This window comes from Eumetopias jubatus, unplaced genomic scaffold, assembly GCF_037043125.1.
Source record: "Eumetopias jubatus isolate StellerSeaLion01/CBP00866 unplaced genomic scaffold, mEumJub1_p1.0 scaffold_3, whole genome shotgun sequence".
NCBI lineage: Eukaryota > Metazoa > Chordata > Mammalia > Carnivora > Otariidae > Eumetopias > Eumetopias jubatus.
In genome coordinates this window covers 134,022,631-134,043,095 of record NW_028274809.1, presented here as the reverse complement: position 1 = coordinate 134,043,095, position 20,465 = coordinate 134,022,631, and the positions used below count along the sequence as shown (strand labels likewise).

Below are 20,465 nucleotides of genomic sequence, written 5' to 3'. Positions count from 1 at the left end.
CAAGACACAAAGGCAATTTGGAAGTGAGAAACTAAAAAGTATCCATTTACTTAACCAAACATACAGTGTTGCTTTTGTTACATGCAAATTTATGACAATATCAGTAAACAGATAAATGGCCAACCATGTTTCAAACTAAACTAAGAAGGTTACTTTTAAAAAGTAAAAGTAATTGGCCTAAAAAGACCAATTAATTTAAAGTAGCTGGATTATTACTGTCCCTGGTTGTAGTCTCGGTCCTGCCTTAACTCTGTGGGCCCAGGAACAAATCACTAGCTTTGCTGGCCCACAGTCCTGTCTTCCCTGTGAAATGAGACTAGATCATTGAGTCCTTTTATGTCCTTCCCTGAATTTGCTGCCGCATGGGGAGACTTACCTCCTTTATACCCATGAGGAAATGCTGTAGAGTTCGTATCCATCCAGTGCTTACCATGCATCAGGCACGCCTCTCAGTTCTTTCGTTGGCTTATCTCATCTGTTTCCCTAGAAGAAAGTCTGGAAGGAAATCTGCCAACATGCTCATTCTGGCTCTTGAGGTGTTCCTGGCATATATTTGACTCTTTTCTTCATTTTCCATAGATTACATTCCCTTGCAGTAAAAAGAAATGTGAAGAGCACAGTTATTGGGAAGTAATAACAAAAGCTGACCAAGTGCTTTGCAGGTTTTAAGCACTTTTCCCATGAATTTATGTGATTAATCCTTCTAGAAACAGAATGGCACCATTGGTATTATTTCCCCATTTTACCGTTGAAAAAGCTCAAGGTCACACAGCTAATAAAGAGCTGAGCCAGAAGGTCAACTCAGGACCTCAGACTCCCAGACTTTCCACACCAAACTCCCTCTCCCCAGAGGAACTGACTTCCCTTACACCCTGGGAAGTCATGCCAACACTAGATTTGAAGGATAGTCTCCGCGCATGGTTAGGACTGACTTTCTCTGCTATTAAAGGTTATGTAACTTGACTAGATACCTTGTATCACATACGTCCTCCCAAATAGCCCTCTCTCCAGACTAACCCAAGCTTTGGAGAGCTCCAGAGTTAGCTGCACTGAGCAGTCGGACCTCTTCGTGGAAGACAGACCAGGATGGGAAGGGCACTGGTATTTTCTTAGTGTCTATGGAAGATGTCCACAGGCTTTGACTCATCCGAATAATGGGAAGACATGACAAGATTTATACACCTTTCATAGGCTGGGATTTATACACTCCTCAGGGTCATGAGACTGACAAAGAGGTTTCCTACCTTATGTTTAATAGTCCTTTACAGGTTCCGTAGCAACCACTTATCAGTAGCTACACTGATCTTCACAACTACCCCCTGAGGTAGACCGGAAAGGGGGTGTGCCCCTGGTCCACTGTGGTGAAAGTAGGTGCCGCAGACTGAAAGTAGCTGAGTCCACTGCTGCCCTTCTATCCTCAAGCCTGGGCCTCTTTCCTTTCTGCTGACCTCAGCTTCTTATTCATACCATCGTGTGTGTAGCTTTATGACAGTCTTCTCCTCATGAGTCTGTCTTAATTGAGAATTTTATTTTAAGGAAGGAAAAATCAGATTTACTGTGCTTCATCGTCTTGCTCTATTCCAAATGAATTCTGCTGGTCAGTTTATCCTCGGCAGTGGTGGGCCAGAATTAGACTAAAGCTTCTGCTCAGCTGGTGTATATCCATGCCAGACTTTTAATTCAGCTGCCAGCTTTTTAACATTTACTGTACTTTTGTTAATAAATGTTATTTTGATGGTCTCACATGAATCAAGCCTATTTGAGAGGGAGGGATCACCAAATATGATTTATAGAGGAATTGACTTCATAGATGTTCAAAGAATTGTTACCTTACACATGTGTTTTAATCAGAATATGTATATAAAGTTAGTCATGTGATTCTTGTAAAAAAAAGATTTTATTTATTTATTAAATCTGGTTTTTCTTCTTCTTATAGATTTTATTTATTTTTTGACACAGAGAGAGAGGGAACACAGGTAGGGGGAGTGGGAGAGGAAGAAGCAGGCTTCCCGCAGAGCAGGGAGCCCGACGTGGGGCTCGATCCCAGGACCCTGGGATCATGACCTGAGCCGGAGGCAGATGCTTAAGGACTGAACCACCCAGGCGCCCCTATTTATTTATTTGACAGAGAGAGACACAGCGAGAGAAGGAACACAAGCCAGGGGAGTGGGAGAGGGAGAAGCAGGCTTCCCGCTGAGCAGGGAGCCCGATGCGGGGCTTGATCCCAGGACCTGGGATCATGACCCGAGCCGAAGACAGACGCTTAACGACTGAGCCACCCAGGTGCCCTGATTCATTCTTTCAAAAGAAAAAAAGCCAAGGGACAAGCTCAGATTCCTCTTAAGAACTTATACTGAGCACCTGCTACATGCCAAATGTTTGAGGCACTAGAAGTGCAGCTGTCAACATGGCCCACAAAACACCTGCCTTCAAGAAGTTTCTTCTCTAGGAGCAGGCGGGAGGGGGCATGTCACACACAGTGCCAGGGCTATGGAAGAGGCTGAGCAGAAGGTGACAGTCCTTCAGAGGCAGGTGGTTAGGGAAGGTCTAACCTCAACTTATCCACATTATGGCATAGAAATCTGACTTCCATCAACTTAAAAAAAATTTTTTTTGAAGACATAATAGCTGCAGAATAAATTATGTTTGACCTTGTACGCAGTCAGAAACCAGGATGTTGCCGTTAAGCGTGTTCAGAGGCATTCTTCAGAGAGATATTAGGAACCACTACTGCCTCCAGCAGGTCTACATTTATCTATTTTTTATATGTTGGCCTCCTACTTTTGGAAAAAAAAAAAGATCTGCCTTTCAAAAGAAAAGGAAAAGGAAACGAGTAGAAAGAGGGTTTAAGAATTATTTGTCTTAGAACCTTGTTTTCATGTGTTTTTATATTTTTGGTGTTCTTCTAAAATAGATGGTGTTCATTCCATAAATTTGGGTGACCTTAAGATTTTGTATTTCACTCCCTCTGAACAGTGGAAAGAAAATTTGCTTCCTACGCACGCACGCTTCTTCAGGAGACCAGGATTAGCCCCAGGATGAGCTCAGGGAGGGAGGCTGGCCACGGCAGGAACCCCGCCCCTTATCTGAGGTCTTTGCTCAGAAGCAAAAGTGTAAGGCTGCCGTTTCTCAGAACTAAAACAGCCCACCTTGCTTTTTTGTTCTAGAAGGTGCAGATAGTGCTTGGGGTGTGAGGTGACTGCTTCCGCTCACCAGAATACAACATATGTTTTCCTTTTCTCTCTAGGTGGCAGCACAAAGACAGAAAAGGGGCAAGTGACAGCAGGTCCAACGCAAAGCTTGGCTGCTTCTTCTATAACTTAAGACGCTCTCAAGGCGCTAAGACTTTTTCTTCTGCACCGTCTAGAAATTCTGCAAATGCCAAAAAGTATACTTTAAAGAACTAACCACTAACGATCTATTTCTTTGTTTAACACCACTAGTGCATTTGGGTAATGGCCTTTTGCGCTGGAGGTGACTCCGTCGTGGAACTTGAATGCACCCCCAGAGGGTCCACAGTCTGAGAACTCAAGCCACATCACCCCTCGGCCCCGGGCCTGTCTCCCATTGTACAGTATAGTGCTTCTGATTTCAAAACAGTGGGAGGAGAGGGTACATGGTGAAATTGGGGTCCTTTCTAAAACCTGCCCCCGTTGGCCTGTGTCCTCTCCTGGGGCTAGCTAGAGTGGTGTAGGTACGTGTGTGCTGACTACCAGTACTTGATTCCACACTAAAAGCTTTGACAAGCCAACTTCCTAGCCTGACTTCAAAGAAAAAAGAAAAAGCCTGACTTTTCTGTACTCCTTACCAGTTTGACAGCTACTAAGTTAAAATGATAACTGAACATGTGCATTTTACAATCTGCTGGAGTTATAAACATTGATTCATTTTTAAAAGAAGTCTAGTATGTGTATTATTATTTTTTAGAGTGAGGGCATAAGACATGGGGGGAAGTTGAAAGTAGAGGCCAAAAAGTAATTTAGTGGGGAATTCTGATGCACAGTGAATACGTTTTAGGGGGGCAGTGGAGGGATTTGTGCAAAAATACCCAGAGATTTGAGCTGGCTCGTCCACGTGACACAGGACCCCAAACCTCTTCTTCAAGAAACAACTTTGTTTCTGATTCTCTGATTCCAGCAGGTAAGCAGAACCTGGTTCTAGAAAGTGCTCTGTAATTTTTTCCACACCTCCTTTCACATACAGAAATTTGCATTAACCTTGAAGGACTTTCAATATTCCTGTAGTTGATGCTCTGTAGTTGATACATGAACCCTCCTCTTCAGAAACACAACTCTAGAGAGTCCGCTGTGGAAATCGGGTGTGTGACAGGCTTCCAAGAGGGAGTGCTCGGCAGAATCACCTGCCAACACTGGAGTTTTACTGCCAAGTGTGTTGTGCCTCCTTGAGCAAATCGGTTTGCCTCTCAGGACCTCATTTCAGGGCAGGAGAACCAGCTAACCTGATGGCTGTCCCTTATCTCTTTCTCCTCCCAAAAGACACTTCTGGGAAACCTCCGTGTGGGCACCATGCTCCCACATGTTTAAGCCTGTCCCAGCTTCAGAAAGGCTTGTTGGAACAGCTCTGTGTCTTCCATTGACTCCATTTACCCATTGTGTCCTTGGCCCCCTGCTTCTTTCTCTTCTCTTCCTTTCTCTCTCTCTCCAACCCCCCACCTCTACACACACACACACACACACACACACCCTCACTTATTGCCTCAAATATTAGCCCACTCCTTGGTGACCAGTCACTGAATACTGGTGACACCTAAGTTGTCACTGGAAGCCCCATTCTCTTACCTGGGCCCCCACCTCATACCCCACTGGCCTCTGAACTTCGAAGAACTACTAACACTTTAAATTCAACACACTTAAATTATAAAAATTCATTACTTTTTTAAACTTTACACAGTCATTCATGATACATACCTTAAAAAGTTAAAAAGACAAGCATAGGCAAAATGACCCATACCCCCACCTTTGCCCAGGCTCCTCTAGGTGTTTCCTTGGCCCTGAATCTGCTTCTTTTCTTAGTCGTCCAATTTCCAGTATCCAGTTTCTATCCTTTTTCTGGCTGGCAGCCCCACACTCACTTTCTATACAATCTACTTCATCGCTTTACCCATATTATTTTATTAAATTGGTATATATTTTTATGTTATATATATTATATGATATTATATTATCCTATTGATTCCTCCTTCGGAAATACTTCACAGGAAAACTAAAAGCAGATCAATAGCAATAAAACCCCAGTCCTTTCAAAAGAGTCCACTCCTCAGCATGCCCGCTGCCACCAGGCGGAAGGCTGTTTCCCACCTGGCCTGTCAGCAGTCTTGAGGACAGAGACCATATGGCCCATGTCTCTAGTTCCCACAGAGCTGGACAGGTCTCCCATGTTCCACCCTCAGCACGTGGGTCACTGATGCACAAATAAAATGAGATACTCCTCTCTTGTAAGATTATCAAGGACTTTTAGAAAACAGTCCTGCTCAGAGCCAGAGAGGATGTGGGAAATGAGCGCTGCTAGGAAGAATATAAAAAAAAAAGGACAACCTCTGGAGGCCAAGTTGGAAAAAACGTATCAAAAGCCTTAAAATGTTGCATTCCCTTTGCTTCAGCTCTACCCACGGTTAGAAATATAAGAAACAACCATGAATGTGTGCAAAGATTTAGCTACACTCTGTGACCCCTCAGGGGAGAGAAAGAGAGGAAGAGAGAGCTTAAGGAAGACTGCACATGATTTCTCCTGACTCCACCTGTGTCTTTGTCCCTTAGGCTCTGGCTGTGTACCCCTAGTACACCACTGTAATAAATCTTAGCCATCAATACAACTATTTGACAACTCCTGTGAGTCCTGATAGCAGATATTCAAACATGGGAGTGGTCTTGAGGCCCCCTCAACACACCATTGTGTCCCCAGAAACTCATGCGGTACTTGACATTTATGAAGTGGTTTATTACCTATTTTTTAAGTGAAAGTGAAAACAACTTCAGAGGGCTGGAGTTAAATCTATCCTGTGAAAACTCTCAAAAGAACTAAGAAACATTACAGTTTATTAACTACATCCCCATGACCCAAATAAAGAACATACATTCTTCCCCAACAAGCAGAATAAAAAATGATTCAGGAAATTTAATACAGTCAAAGCCAGTCAGAGTTTTTTCTCAAGAAGATGAATTTTCCGTATCTGAAGTGAGGGGAGGCGCGGGGAGCAATGGCCCGGATGCAAGCTCCCTGGTTTTCCCGTCTCCCTGCTGTCCCACCACACGTTGGCCAATTCCATCACATAGAGTGACACACAGTATGGGCGGCAGGGAGTGCTTCTCAACGTTGGCTGCATGTTGGGAGTCATCTGGAGGTTTTAAAAAACACTGACGCTGGGGCCTCTCCCCTACAAATTCTAATAGAATTGGTCTGCAGTGTGGTCTGGGCACTGGGCTTTCCCCCACTGCCCTGCCCTTCCTCCCCTACCCACCCCCCAGGCCCTGCCTTTGATAATCCTATTTCACAAGGTCCAGTCTTCCACTCAAGGCCAATTTATTCTTATTTTTCAAAGACTTCCTAAAACTTCTGTTTTCTGGTTTCCTAGCTCACAGCCAATGGGCAGGCACACGGACAAGAAAAAACACCACCTTTTTATCTCAACAGCATGAGAAGAGGGCAGCAGTTAGGACAAGCGGAAGAACTAAAACCATGAAAGTCAGGGTGATTTCAGAGTGGGTGGCTCCTAAGAATCTCCCGGTAGTGCTGAACAGCGTCATTCGAGAGAATGATGTGTTCAACCATGACCGCAGTCTACACCACCGCTCGGCACCATGCCCTGTTATACGCGCTTTGCTTGACGTATAAGCTGAGGCCAATTAATTTTAATATTGATTTTGAATATTTGGCAAGAGCTCATTCTCAGTAATGAGCATTCATATGGTACCTACTGCCTTGGGGAAGCGCTCTCCTCCTTGAAATGTAAACCTATCCATTTGCCATCTTTAAACTTCTCTCCAGGGAAGACTGCAGACAGAGGCCCATCAGCTGGTCATGGGCAGAGCTGTGAGCCATCTTAACTTTGTAGCCCCCAGCACGGCTGCTCAGGGAATCCGCAAGCAGTGCGAGGTCAATTCGGTGAGGTAAGCTTGTCCAGGGCGTGAAAATCAGGCAGAGGACTTCGTCTCGAAAGTGGATGGAAATGTAGCTTCACCAACAGAAGAGAAGAGCCACAAAAAGAGAGAGATGGGGATTGCAGCGTTGGTGTAGACCGGCAGGTGCGCCTAAACTGGAATGATCGGGGATCTAGGCGGGCGTGGCCTGAGGCAAGGCGCCAGGGGCCGAAGGGCCCCGACCCTTCCTCAGAAGGAGAAGCAGATGGGAACTCAGGAAGACGCAGTCACAGCTCCTAAGGGGCTTGGAGAATCTCTTCGGGATAGCATTTCACCTCTCTCGGCCTGGTGCCATGGGAAAGATGGCAGTTGCAGTTTCAAGATGAGTTGTGGTTAGAACGTGTGCTCCAAGGAGACGCCACAAAGGCTGGCTAACAGGCCTGTGAGGAGCAGCTGTGCAGGGGCCCTGGGGTCGGCAGGCCCAGACAGGGCCGCAGGAGACCCCATCTAGCCAGGTGTGGAGAAGGAGTCAGCTTTCAGAGCCCCTCAAGCCAGCCCTCCCGTTGTCAACCAGCCCAGGGGTAAGTAATCACTAAATGGGCACTAATCATTTTACTACTCATTTATCTTACAGGTGAATGCTTTTCAACACTAGCGTTTACATTTCCAAAGAATAAAGACTTGTAAAATGGGTGGTGGGGTTTATGGCTGCAGGAAACTGGCTCCCAGTTTGCTCTGCTGACAGGTTTTATAAGACCAAGGAAGTTCATAAGGTAAAAAGAATTTCTAAGCAAATATATTTTTAGGAAATGAATTTTTTGTCTTTTTTTTCTCTTAACAAATATAAAGGTTATTTGCATTGATTTCATTAGTGAACAATGAAAAATGGTTGAAATGAGGGTTATGTTTTTTAAAGGGGAACAAAAATACCAATGGGTTTTTTTGTTTGGTCTTGTTTTAAAAGATAAGCTCGGTAAAAGACGTTATTTTGTCCGTTTTAAAAATGGCTAATTTGCCTACAATTATTTTATTAAAGTTTGAGTAAATGAATACCGGCTTGTTTAGAGTATAGTTTGCGGAGCACTAGCCTGAACAGACAGAATGTAGTTACCCTAACAGCCTGGATTTGGTCACTGGGGGATTAATAGCAGAGTGGATCCAATTATCTTGGCTGCATTCATGATTATATCAATATGACGTGTATTAAAATGTCTGGTTTTTACCATGGAGATAGGAAGGAAGGCAGGGGAGCAAAAGGGCTGGGGACTGGAAATGTTACCACAGTCCATGCACTTCCGGCAGGACAGGCCAGCCCACGAAGGCGAATTGTTCTGGGAAGAACACTGGGCTCCTAGAGGAGGTCTTCTGCCCCATCCAGGTATCCACCACCGGTGATTCATTTCTTGGAGTTAAACCTTGGGTTGTCCACTCTGTCCTAAGGCTTTAGAAATCCTTTCCCTTCATTGGAGAAATGAGGTCCAGAGAGATGATTTGTCCCAATGATAAGCTAAGAAAACATCCTGAATACTTTAAATCCATCTTGAGGCTTCAAAACATCTACATGCTCTGGAAAGTGAATCCCGTATGGTTTTCCTTTTTTTTTTTTTTTGTTAAGAGTTTATTTATTCATTTGACACAGAGAGAGACAGCGAGAGAGGGAACACGAGCAGGGGGAGTGGGAGAGGGAGAAGCAGGCTTCCCGCTGAGCAGGGAGCCCGATGCGGGGCTCGATCCCAGGACCCTGGGATCATGACCTGAGCTGAAGGCAGAAGCTTAACGACTGAGCCACCCAGGCGCCCCCATATGGTTTTTCTTTAAAATATTTTCAAAATTCACTGCTTCGATCCTTTAGACTGTTCACATTGAATTTGACATATGAATGTCCATGGACTTTTCCAGTTTGAGTATAAAGATGGGAGAGCTGTCTCTCCCCTTCTTTGAAGTTGTGGAAGGCAAAAGTAAAATAGTAAATGAAAATAAAATACCCATTTTCAGCAAAACTAGGAGGGAGTTAAAACTAAGAACAGCAAAATAGGTGGAAGACCTGCACACAGCAGGGGAGCAGGCTGGGGAGTGGAGAAGAGGAGAGAAGAGTATATGGCTTTAGAAATCAAGATGAGTCAGTAAAATACATTCCTAAAGGAGAGATGAGGTGGGGAACAAAATCTGAGTTTCATGTTTTACTATAGAGGAAACAATGCACAAATAAGGGCAGCAAGAACTTTCTGGACCCAGTTTAGTTGTGAAAAGTAGAAATGGGATTTAAACACGTGTGTGTGTGTGTGTATGCACATGGGCGCGCGCGTGCATGCACACACACACACACACACACACACACACACACACACACTTGCAGGGAAAGCCCTATCTGCAAGCAGCAAGAAAGAAGAGAGGTGCTTTTTGAAAACCCCTATAGCTGCCTGTCTTTATTGGCTGGGGAGAATAGATCTAAAACTCATGCACAAAACCTTGATTCATAAAGAAAATCCTTACTAGGATAGGATGTGATCCTGCAAATATTTGGTCCAAGAAAAACTCGCTGGCCGCAAAGGGGAGACATTGAAAATAACCCACCCAATTTATTTTAGAGATTCAAGAAATAAAAAAAAGAAAAAGATCAGGAAAAGCAAATGGCAGATAAAGGGCTGCCAAAGAGCAGACGAAAATAGTAAAAGACATTTTACTACAAATGTGAAATATTTAATTGCTGTCACCTCTACAAAGCCAGGGCATAAAGCAGAGGTGCGACTATCTGTTGGTAGTGACAGCAAGACAAGAGACCAAGAGGGAACTGGAGAGATTCAGGGTAGAAATGGAAGGAAAAAATAAACTGTCAAAGAAATGAAGGTGAATTGGGAGAGAAAATAGATAATAATAAAACACAGGAGCTTAGAGGATCAAAATGAGAAACCAAACAAAATGAAATGGATATGGGTGTGGGAAAGATTTATTAAACAGGACACAAAAAGTGAGCATAAGATTGATACAAAAACCTGGTAATAATTGTACAATTTTTTTAAAAACCAAAGTTATTTAAAAATACAAAGCAAAATTTTACCAAATAGACTCAAGCGACTCGTTAAAAGAATAGTATAATATGACAAAGTGGGATTTATTCCAGGCAAAGATGGTTCAGTTTTAGGAAGTCTACTTATATGAATTCCCATACAAATGATCAAAGAAAAAAACTATGTATTTATCTCTTTAGATGCTTTGAAGATGTGTAGCAAAATTCAACTTCCATTATTGATCTAAAATAGTTCAATGACATAGGAATAGATGTGTACTTGCTAACATAAACCAAGTTGAAAGTCAACATTATGTTTAAAGGAGAAATACCAACAGCATTCCTACTAAAGTCAAGAATATGCCAAAAATGTTATAAACAGAAAAGAGAAATTAGGCCTATAAGAGTTGAAAAGATACAAAATTATCATTATTTGCAAATTATATATTTGTATGCTTGGATGACCCAAGAGGATCGATCATCTGAAAAAGACTATGAAAATAAGAATTTAGCAAGGTGACTTAATATAAAATCAATATATAGTGTTCAAAAGCTTTCATACATTTAAACTGGTTAGGAGATGTAATAGAAGACCTTTTTACACTTAGAATAACAACAAAAAAGCTAAAATAACCAAGAGTAGTGTTCCAGATTTTTATGAAACAAAAACTTTAAACTGATCCTGAAAGATACAAAAGCAGTTTTAAACAAATGCAGGCATACCATATGCTTGGATGAAAGGAGTGACTCTCCTGAAGAGGGCAAGTCTCCCTAAATTAAATCTCCCTGTGTGTAATTCCAATTAGTATACTGCTAGATTATTTTGTGACTCAACAAGTTGACTCTAAAGCTCATATGAGAAAATTAATTAGGAAGAATATTCAGAAGAATTCTTTGAAAGAAGACTAACAAGGCACACACTAGCCATCTCACGTATTAAATGATAGTTTTATGTTACAAAAGTTAAGATGTGATATTAAATGAATAGACAGATGAGGAATCAGAATAAAAATACTACAGATAGACCTAAATGCATATTAAAACTTATTTTATGATACAAGTAACATGTCAAATCAGTAGCAAAAAATAGGGGCCTATTTAATATGTGATTTTAAGACAAGTAGCAGTTTAGAAAACAAAGTTAGATGCATCCGGATGAATTCTAAATGGATCAAAGATTAAATGGTAAAAGATAAAAGAAATGGAAGAAATATGGGAGACTTAAAATTCTTCCTGGCAAAAATCAATATAAGCAAAGTCAAAAGACATGATAACTGGGAAAAGCTATTTGTACCTCATAGCACAAAGAACCAATTTTCTAGAAACGGAGATATAAAAGAACAAACCAATAGAAAAATGGGCAAGGAATTGGCACTTTAAATGAATGAAAATGCACCAAATTGGAAATGTATCTGTCCTTTGACTCACTAATTTCGGTTCTGGGAATTTATAAACCTGCACCTGTGCAAAACAATATATAGGTAAGATTATTCATGAGATCACTGATTGACATAACAAAAGATTGGAAACAACCCGAATGCTTATCTAGAAGGGGCTAATTAATTGAATTATGTGCATCTGCATAATGTGTTCAGGTTACCAATTGCTATGTAGCAAACAACCTCAAAATATAGTGATTAGAACAAAAATGTGTTCTCTCTCAGTGTTCCATGGTTGACTGGACTCAGCTGGGCGGGTCTCACTTCTGCATTCTCATGGGGTTACAGTCAGATGTTGGCCGGGCTGAGATCATCGGAGGCCTCCACGGTCTTCACTGCCACCCTGGCACGCAGGCTAGCCTGGCTAAAATAGCTGGGGACTGGCCGAACACGTCCTCGCACGCGGTCTCTCCATGTGGTTAGCTTGGCTTCCACGCAGCGTGATGGTCTCAGGGCAGTCAGATTTCTCCCCCAGGGGAGTGTCCCACTTGGCAGAAGGTGGAGGCAGCCGGCCTCTTCATGCCTAACCTACATACACAGCCTCACTTGCACTGTATTCTACTAATCGGACAAATCATTAAGACTGACACATATTCAAGGGGAGGGAAGTAGAATCTACCTCTCAATGGGGAAAAGGAACAAAGAAAATGGGGCTGTCCTTAATGTGTCACATAATGAAAACACGCAGTTGTAAAAAAATGAATGAGGATGTTCTGTATGTACTGACAGGGGAAAATGTCAGGTTCTGTTGTTAAGTGAAAAAACCAAGTGTAGAACAATGTAAATAGCATCTTTTTTGTAAAGTGGGTAGGTGTGGGGAATAAAAACACCTATGTGTGTTTGCTTCTATTTTCATAAAGAAAATATTAACAAGAAACCAATTAAAAATGCTTATCTATAATGAGAGCAGTGTGTGGATAGGTTCAGAGATAGGAGAAAGACATCTTAATATAGGCCTTGTTATTTTGACTTTTGAAATCGAATTGGAAAACAAAATACTTGGAAATCTTAAGGAATGCAAAGATGCTCAACCTTGCTCATTTCCTCCGGGTGCTGGAGCTATTTGGGGACCCGTGTGATGGGCTCTATTTTGACAGTCCCATCGGTTTCCAAAAAAATCTTCATTTCACCATCACAATAATAAAAATCAACCCAGAAAATAGTCCATTTGGTCATATGTTTAGTTATAGCCCATGGCCCCCACTAGTAATATTGCCTACAAATTAATTGCCATATTTGTGCTGGTCTGAGGGTATGGAGAGGCGGGTTATTTTTCTTCCTTGTCAAATCCAAAGTGCCATTTCAAATGCAATTTTCAATATGTCAAAATTGTCAAAATAGAAGATTAGCCAGTGGTGTGCTAACTGTTAAAGATTCAGGAGTTTTCCAAGCCATTTGTTAAACGACTGGTAGCTTGAAATTGACTACGGTGACTACTTCCAGTACACATAAACAAATAAATTAGCGTCGGGTTGCAATGGGTGTACGAATGAAAAACACAGGGAAGTGTGGAAGGGAAGGGACAGAAGGGGTGCTCACTTATACCAGGGACTGGGCAAGGTGGTGTATGGAAATTACAGTGACTTCATCAGTGAGACTTAGGGTTTCCACTTTCTCTGTCTCTGTAAGAAACTGTACAGACATGGACCAGGAAAGGATTTTTCTTAAGTAGTTAACATGTATCGCACAGTTACGTGTGCCAGATACTAGGTGCTTTGCAAGCATCATCTCACTGGTCATCTTAACAACTTTTTGAAATAGGCACTATGATGGTTTCCATTCTACAGAGATGAAACTGAGAGCCCAAAGGTGGAAAATGATTTGCATAAGCCAATGAGCCCCAAAGCCAGACTCCAAATCTGGTGGCGTGGCTCCAGTGCCCACTCATTTAAGCATCAGGCTGTAAACGCTTCACATTATTACTTGGAAAACTCAGAAACTCATAATGAAGGAAAATAAAGTCACCCATAATTCTAGCTTCCAAAGATGACCACTGTTGTCATTTTTATCTAAACCAGTGGCTTTCAGTCGTTCCTTCAACTCAATCCAGCTGAGGGCTGTGACTCACGAGTAACTGTGAGTAACTGGGGCTCCCTCTGAAAAGATTTTTCTCAAGGGTGTGAAAGGTGTAATCTGAAAAATCCCACATGTTTTTTATATGGTCTGCTCACTGTCCCATTTTATTTCTTCTTCTAATAAATGGCATGGTTTTGCAAAGTGCACATTGTCCATAATCAGGTATAAAGAAATTTGGTATGTTTTTGCTAGAATGATTAATAGCTTTCCTGCACTGTCGCATTCCTACTGTACCCTCGTTGGACAGCAACCTGCTTTACTTTTCTTAAGATGCTAAGTATTGTGGTGATATACACACATAGTCACATACAGAGTTACAATACATTTATAATGTTACCTGAGAGCCAGGTTCATATTCAAACACACACACACACACACACACACACACACACACACACACACACCCCCATTAGTTTTTGGAAGAGTTGGGTCAAAATCAATTTTGATTTTGCCAAACATACTCACTTTGAAAAAGTCACAATCACAAGATTACCATTATATTTTCAAATAAATGTGTTAAAGAAAAGAAAAAAAGCAAAACAAACAAACTTCCTCTTCAATCAGAGGTGTTTTTTAAAAACTTTCAATGGCAAATAAATGGTTGAATCTGAAAAATTTTTAGAGATTTCTTTGTGAACTGATTTATTTTTTGGTCAAATGTTTAATTAAAAATGCTTTTTGATATCTAAAAACTTATGATGAAGACAGTAAGCAAAGTTCTTTATGGAAAGGTATTATGTGCTAATAACTGATCATGGACACCAGCCAATTGAATGACATTAGCTATGACATATATTTTGAGGCTAATTAACCTCTGTTTTAGCTCTTTTTGATTTAAAAAATTTTTAATTCCCGATTTTTAATTGGTTTTCCCATTTTCTTTGCTCCTATTTTTCCCCCTTTTGGTCCTTAGTGCTTGGTCTCAATGGCGTAAGACCTTGCTGGGGTGGTGGGTTACTCAGGATGGCTCATCCCATCCACGGATGAGGCCCCTGCTGCTTTGTTGGGCTCCTAAGTGACCTCTTCCTGAGTGATTTGTGGCTTCAGTCTCTTATGCTTGTCACTAGTGTTTTCAGCCCTTTTCTCTTAAGGTCTTTATATATGGGAATACTTCCATGATATTTTTCATTTCTGCAATGCAAGCTTATTATTCTCATATTTTCAAACAAATGTAATCAATAGAGATGGAAAAAGTAAAATTTTCCATAAGCAGAAATTTAATTTCTTTCCTAACATAAGACAAAGCTAATAGTCTAAAAAGTTTTGAATCCCTTAGTTTTTCCACCCTTGGATAGATAAGGTAAAACCAGTCACAATCAGAGGGTGCTGTGTGTGTGACTGGTGTTTACTAGTCCCTAGCAAAGTAGTAAACGTTTTGTCTCCTGAAGCCTCTGGTTTTGTTTCATTAATGTTATCTCCCTGCAGTGGCGCTTCATGGACTTTCAAAATGGTACTTGTTGATCTGGAAAAGTAGCGGAGATTCCTATGTACAGCTGTTTTATTTTATTCTGTCATATGCTTAGTTTACAAATACGTTTTCAGAAAAATAAAATGCCTTCGCTTTTCTCTCAATTGTATTTGTCATCAGCTTTCATGTTAGTCCAAGGCAGCCACGTAGTGGGGAAATTCAGAGACTGCTGAAGTCCAAAGCCATGAGCCAAAGCCTGCTCTGAGTTGTTTCTTCCCCAAAAGAAGAAAGCAATGACCAGGATCTGGGGGCACTTTGCTTCTTGATAATAGGAGTGAAGTTAAACTCAGTTTTAGACACATTGAGTGATGAATCTTACTGCATGTTTCAGGCTCCAAACTAACCATTCGTTTCCACTGCTGGATATCTTAATGGGAAAAATTAGCTTTTAACTTTTATTTAGGTCTCTCGTATTTAGTTCGCTCCACCTATGTGTGTCTGACGTCGGGCTTCATCAAGGGTGCATGAGCGAGTGTGCATCTTCCCCTACTATCTGTTGAAACATTAGCAAGTCTGCAGCCAAGTTGCCAGCGCCAAGACCAGAGGTGGCAGTGGGGCTGGGGGTCTAGAACTAAAGCCCAGTTCTTGCACTTGGCTCTGTGCCTCTTTCTTTTATTTTTTAAAGATTTATTTATTTATTCATTCATTCATTCATTCATTCATGAGAGAGAGAGAGAAAGAGAGAGAGAGAGGTAAAGGGAGAAGCAGGCTCCCTGCAGAGCAGGGAGCCCGATGCGGGGCTCGATCCCAGGACCCTGCGATCATGACCTGAGCTGATCGGCGGACGCTTAACCGACTGAGCCAGCCAGGCGCTCCTGTGCCTCTTTCTCCATCTGTAAAATCAGATAATAATAGTCCCTACCTCATGCTCACAAGACCAGAGCACTTGGCTGGGGCTTGGCACATAACAAGTATGTGGCCAGTGGCGGCCACGGTAGGGTTGCCACCACATTTTCCAGCATGAGCACCTGTGTCTCTACCACTGAATGTTGACAGGAAGCCACTCCATCACACAGACCTCAGGCGGCAGCCAGCTCCTCTTCTCTTTAGGCCAACCGGAGCCCCCTGTGAGAGGGGAGCAAAACCAGCGAAAACACTCTGAAGCTGTGCATTTGGAGACTAAGAAACATGCACAGAGCAGAGTCCGCCTGTGTCTGAATGCGCATTGTACTCGGTCCGCTAATGCCGCCCTCACAAGGATGAGTTCAGCAGTTCAGTGACCTCTCATTATCACGTTGTGAAGTTAAACAGCCACAGGATCTACGAACTCTTATCCCACAGTTAATTATTCCTAGATTTTTCTGCACCCTTGAAATATTTTCTGTTTATTTAACCATCTCCTGGGAGTGCCGGTCGCCTTTGTCCCCGTGACACAGCCAGTGGTATAAAACTTCTGCATCTGTCAGATTTCTCCATGTGGAGCATAATTGCCTGATTTCCATTTGAAAGTACAGCCCTGACATTACAACTACATAGACCCACCCGTGGTAACAATGATGTCCTGACACCTACAAGGGGATGGGGGGTACATAATGCTGTAATAAATATGTGCACCAAATGCACGCTTGCCTTCAGATGGACCAGGTCTGAGTTTACAGCTGCGGATAAAGTATTCCTCAGGAACAAAAAATTTAAAAAAATTAAAAAAATAAAAGAATAAAGAAAAAGAAACCAACAGATTAGCATCAGCGTGAGTCTGGTGGAGCCAGATGGCTCTCTGTGGAAATCGAGCTTTCCTGCTTTCTTCCAGTAACCCCAACTAGCAGACAGCAAGCCTGCTAAGAGGGGAGAGAAATGATCTCATTCCTCAGCCAGGCACATGATTCGCCTTCTTTCTCTCACACACAACTCCAGCTGAAGGAAAGTTGGAAAAGAAGACAGGGTGAGAAAGAAGGGGTGGGGAGTTGGGGTTGTTGTAAAGAATTAGCAGTGGTACGTACAGGAGGGGTGAGACCCCAGCCCCTGCCAGTCTCCAGCATTTGAAAACCAGGCTCAGATGGCCCTAGAGAAAGCCAGGTGGACAGGGACAGGGGCGGCAGAAGGGGCATCCTGGCGTATCGTTATCCCTTCCACCCGCGCCCATCAACTCCACCTCCAGAGGCTTGGTATAGAAGGGTTGGGAGGTTGGGCAGGGCTGGCTGGGGCAGCCACAGGATTAAGCTCCGGGCTCCCTTGAGGAAGGATGGTGGATGATGTTTTCAGGTTCTTACTAATGAACGTGTCCACCTCTCTTGGTAGGCTGGAGGCCAGTGAGTCTGTAACAGTCCCTGGTTAGCTAGACCAGGTCTGAAGCCAGACCCACCATCTGCTTGGATCTGAGTCTGCCGTGCCCAGGACTATGGCCTGGAGTGCAGGGAGCTGAGGGGCTGGAGCCAGATGGGGCTGCCGGGTGAAATGAACCTAACAGGTTGTAGGTGCAGGAGTGTGCCTCTTCTCCAAGGTCCTAAAGCCTGGAGGGGGCTCAGCGTGGACTCATTGTGCCTTTCCTGCTGAGTAAAGCATTTGCGGCTCATAAACAGTCTGTTTCTGGAGTGACAGCCAGATGTTCGGCTGATGGACATCAGGCCGACCACCAGATGTTGTTAGAGTGGAGCACTTGCAGCAGCATGCAGAGGTGCAGACACCCCCCAAGCTAAGCTGCCCTCTTCGTGGATGTTCACACACCCCAGCTTGGCATGGGGGCTCCCGAGGGCCCCAACCCAGAGAAGTGCATCCAAGAAAGAACGCTCTCTTGTGAGTGCCAGGGGCTCGCAGAGCACGTCGGCAGCCTGGCTGGGTTTCCCTGGGCACCTGAAGTTTGTCTCCACCAGTGTTGACTCCGGAGTAAATAGGTTCCAGAGGGTTACCAAATTCAGGATGTAGTCATTTACAGCTGGAAATAATGATTCCAGTCATAATAAACACTGAACCAAATTCTCTCCATTTCCAGCCAGGGCAAGGGCACCTGCTTCCTAATTTCTGGCAGGCTTGGGTATAACTAGGCATTAAAGTGGCATATTCTATTGGGGCCAAGGAAGCAAGGCAAGCTGCCGGCCGGGAGCCCAGGCTGTGGGCTCCTGCTCTTCTCCTTCCAAAAACAAAACAAAAAGCTGCCACTCTACCAAACAACTGTTTTGCTCTCATCTCTCCAACAGTGCTACCAACCTAACAGCGTTCATAGTCTTGGGTTGGGTTCTTGCTTACAACTGAACTAAAGGACTTTGAAGGAAAGTATACAGGGAAAGTAAAAAGATCGTGAGCTGGATCATTTTTCCTTGTCCCCACTTTAGCAGGGAAACCACTTCATAAGAGCATTAAAAAAAAAAAAAATCCTAGCACTTGAAAAGGGCTTGCAAAGTGTGGGTAACACTTCTAAATGCTTTGTGTATACATCTGACATCCCTATGAGGCAGGTCCTCTAATTATCCCCATTTTACATAAGGGGTACTGAGGCACAGAGATGTTGAGCAACTTTCCCAAACTTACGCAGCAGCTGGTAAGTGGTAGAGCCAGGATTGAAAGCTGGCTCTACCTGATCCAGGCCCTGTACCTCCAGGCTGTCCTGCGTGTTTTGATATCAGAACACTGAGCAGGATGTGTCTTGCTCAGGTGCTTTGCCAGCACCAGCCGTGTGGCCTCAGGCTACTGAATATCCCTGAGTTTGTTTCCTCGTCTGTTGAGTAGGCCCTGGAAGAGCCAGGAACAGTAGTAACATGTAACATGTGTGACGCCTAGCATGTGTCTGACGGTTAATAAATGTTAGTAGCTACTATTATTGTTAAGTCTCATGGTCATATTTGTGCTCCTATATTTTCCTGAATCCTCACCAAGAAAACCTTTGAGGGAGGTGGGGCTGCTATCACTGACCGTATTTCATAGCAGGTGAGATTGAGATACCAAGATACTGAGCAGTAGAGTCAGGACAAGAACCCACGTCTCTTGACTCTGCACCTTGCACTCAGTCTAATCCTGGTTCGCTGTAGCCTTGCTGAACTACGGGCCACACCTGCCCGTTTCTAGACACAAGACACAGTTGCCTCCTGGGAGGATGGAGCAGGGAATTCAACTCTTGTTGCCTTCCCTTCCCCTTCTGCCCCTGGGGTTAGCTGAGGGCAGAATCAGGTCCTGCCCATGCCCTCCTGGCAATTGTTGAAAGCAGTTAATGCCTCCTGGGCCCTTGCAAGGGTGAATCACGGCGTTATGTGTTCCTTCAGGTTTTCTTTATTATGTGGGTAGGATAGAAACAATTTTCTGGCCGTCCCCAAATGCAGATGCATAGCCCGTACCCACAGGTCCGCTTCCCTTCTGCTCCCCCCGCCCCCCGCCAGCCTCTGAGAAAGAACATCTCCAGCACTCTCTGAGGCAGAAGGTGTTTCCGTCCCCACAGCGAGACCCGGTAGGGTTTTCTCTGTCCTGAAGGCGGTTGGCCAAGGAAGCTGGGTGTCTGGCTGCATTCTGCTCTGCTTCCCTGTCTTCCTTAACTCGGCCCTTCCTGTGATTTTCCCATTTCCCCCTCCAACTTACTCTCAGAAAATCCCTGGGGAATGCAGCTTTTGTTCTATTGCTTCACATAATTCCCAGGGCTGGGAATGAAAATTATTTCCTTTCACAACCCCTGGCCGGGTGCCTTTCACATCCCGGCTGTGTTATGGGGTGATTTATAAACTGCGGGGTCTGGGGCTCTTTCCTCTGCCTCCTCCCCCGCTTCCCTCCCACCATCATTTAAAACAAGACGTTGCATACAACGTGCTCAGAGGTCAGGGTGTCCTCTGAAGTTGGCCACTGGGGCTTTTGCTCAGAGGCGAAGATTCAGTGGAACCATAGTGATGAGAGCATGAAAGCCATTCGCCCGTGTTAGGAGAAAACAGAAAGAGGCCCCACGGCCGAACTTCTCATCTGTGGGAACAAACAAGGCTCAGTCTCCGGGGGGAGAGGGGGTGGCTTTGAACTGTGAATTGTAAAAGCACATTTTCCAAACTTGTCAGAATTGTGTTTCATTTCTAGACTTTTACTCTCAAAGGGACCATGAGGAAGAGACGCAGCTTAAGACGTTTTGAGCTGAGAGATGAAAAGTTACTTTTATCTCCATAAAACTGAGAAGGGGACAAATGAAGCCAGGGGGGTTCATTTTCCCTGTGTTACAACAGGAGACAGAAAGCAGACGGCAGAGCATCATCAGGGAAGTGAGGTGTCCCCATCCAATCTGAAGACCGTCGTCTGCCAGCCACCTCCACGGAGTCCTGTCCTGCCACTGAACCCCCTTCAGGTGTCGATCCCTCAGAAGCTGAAACAAGACAATGAGGTGAGCACATCAGTCGAGCTTCAGACTGGTCTCTCTGTGGTCAGGGGGTTTCTGTCTGAGCCAGGCCCCCGCAAACACGGTGCAGCCCCTCTGGGCT

The 20,465-nt window shown here is 43.8% G+C and overlaps 1 protein-coding gene across 2 annotated transcripts in view; it reads left to right on the top strand.

Annotated features, from left to right (window-relative positions):
* Positions 1 to 3,899, top strand: part of RNASEH2B (ribonuclease H2 subunit B) — a 70,098-nt gene extending 66,199 nt beyond the window's left edge. For both annotated transcript variants that reach the window (XM_028105869.2, XM_028105881.2), the window contains one exon: positions 3,248 to 3,899. In XM_028105869.2, coding sequence (XP_027961670.1) covers positions 3,248 to 3,280 — 33 coding nt within the window. In that variant the 3' untranslated portion in view covers positions 3,281 to 3,899. The remainder of the gene's footprint in view (positions 1 to 3,247) is intronic.
* Positions 3,900 to 20,465: the final 16,566 nt, after the last annotated feature.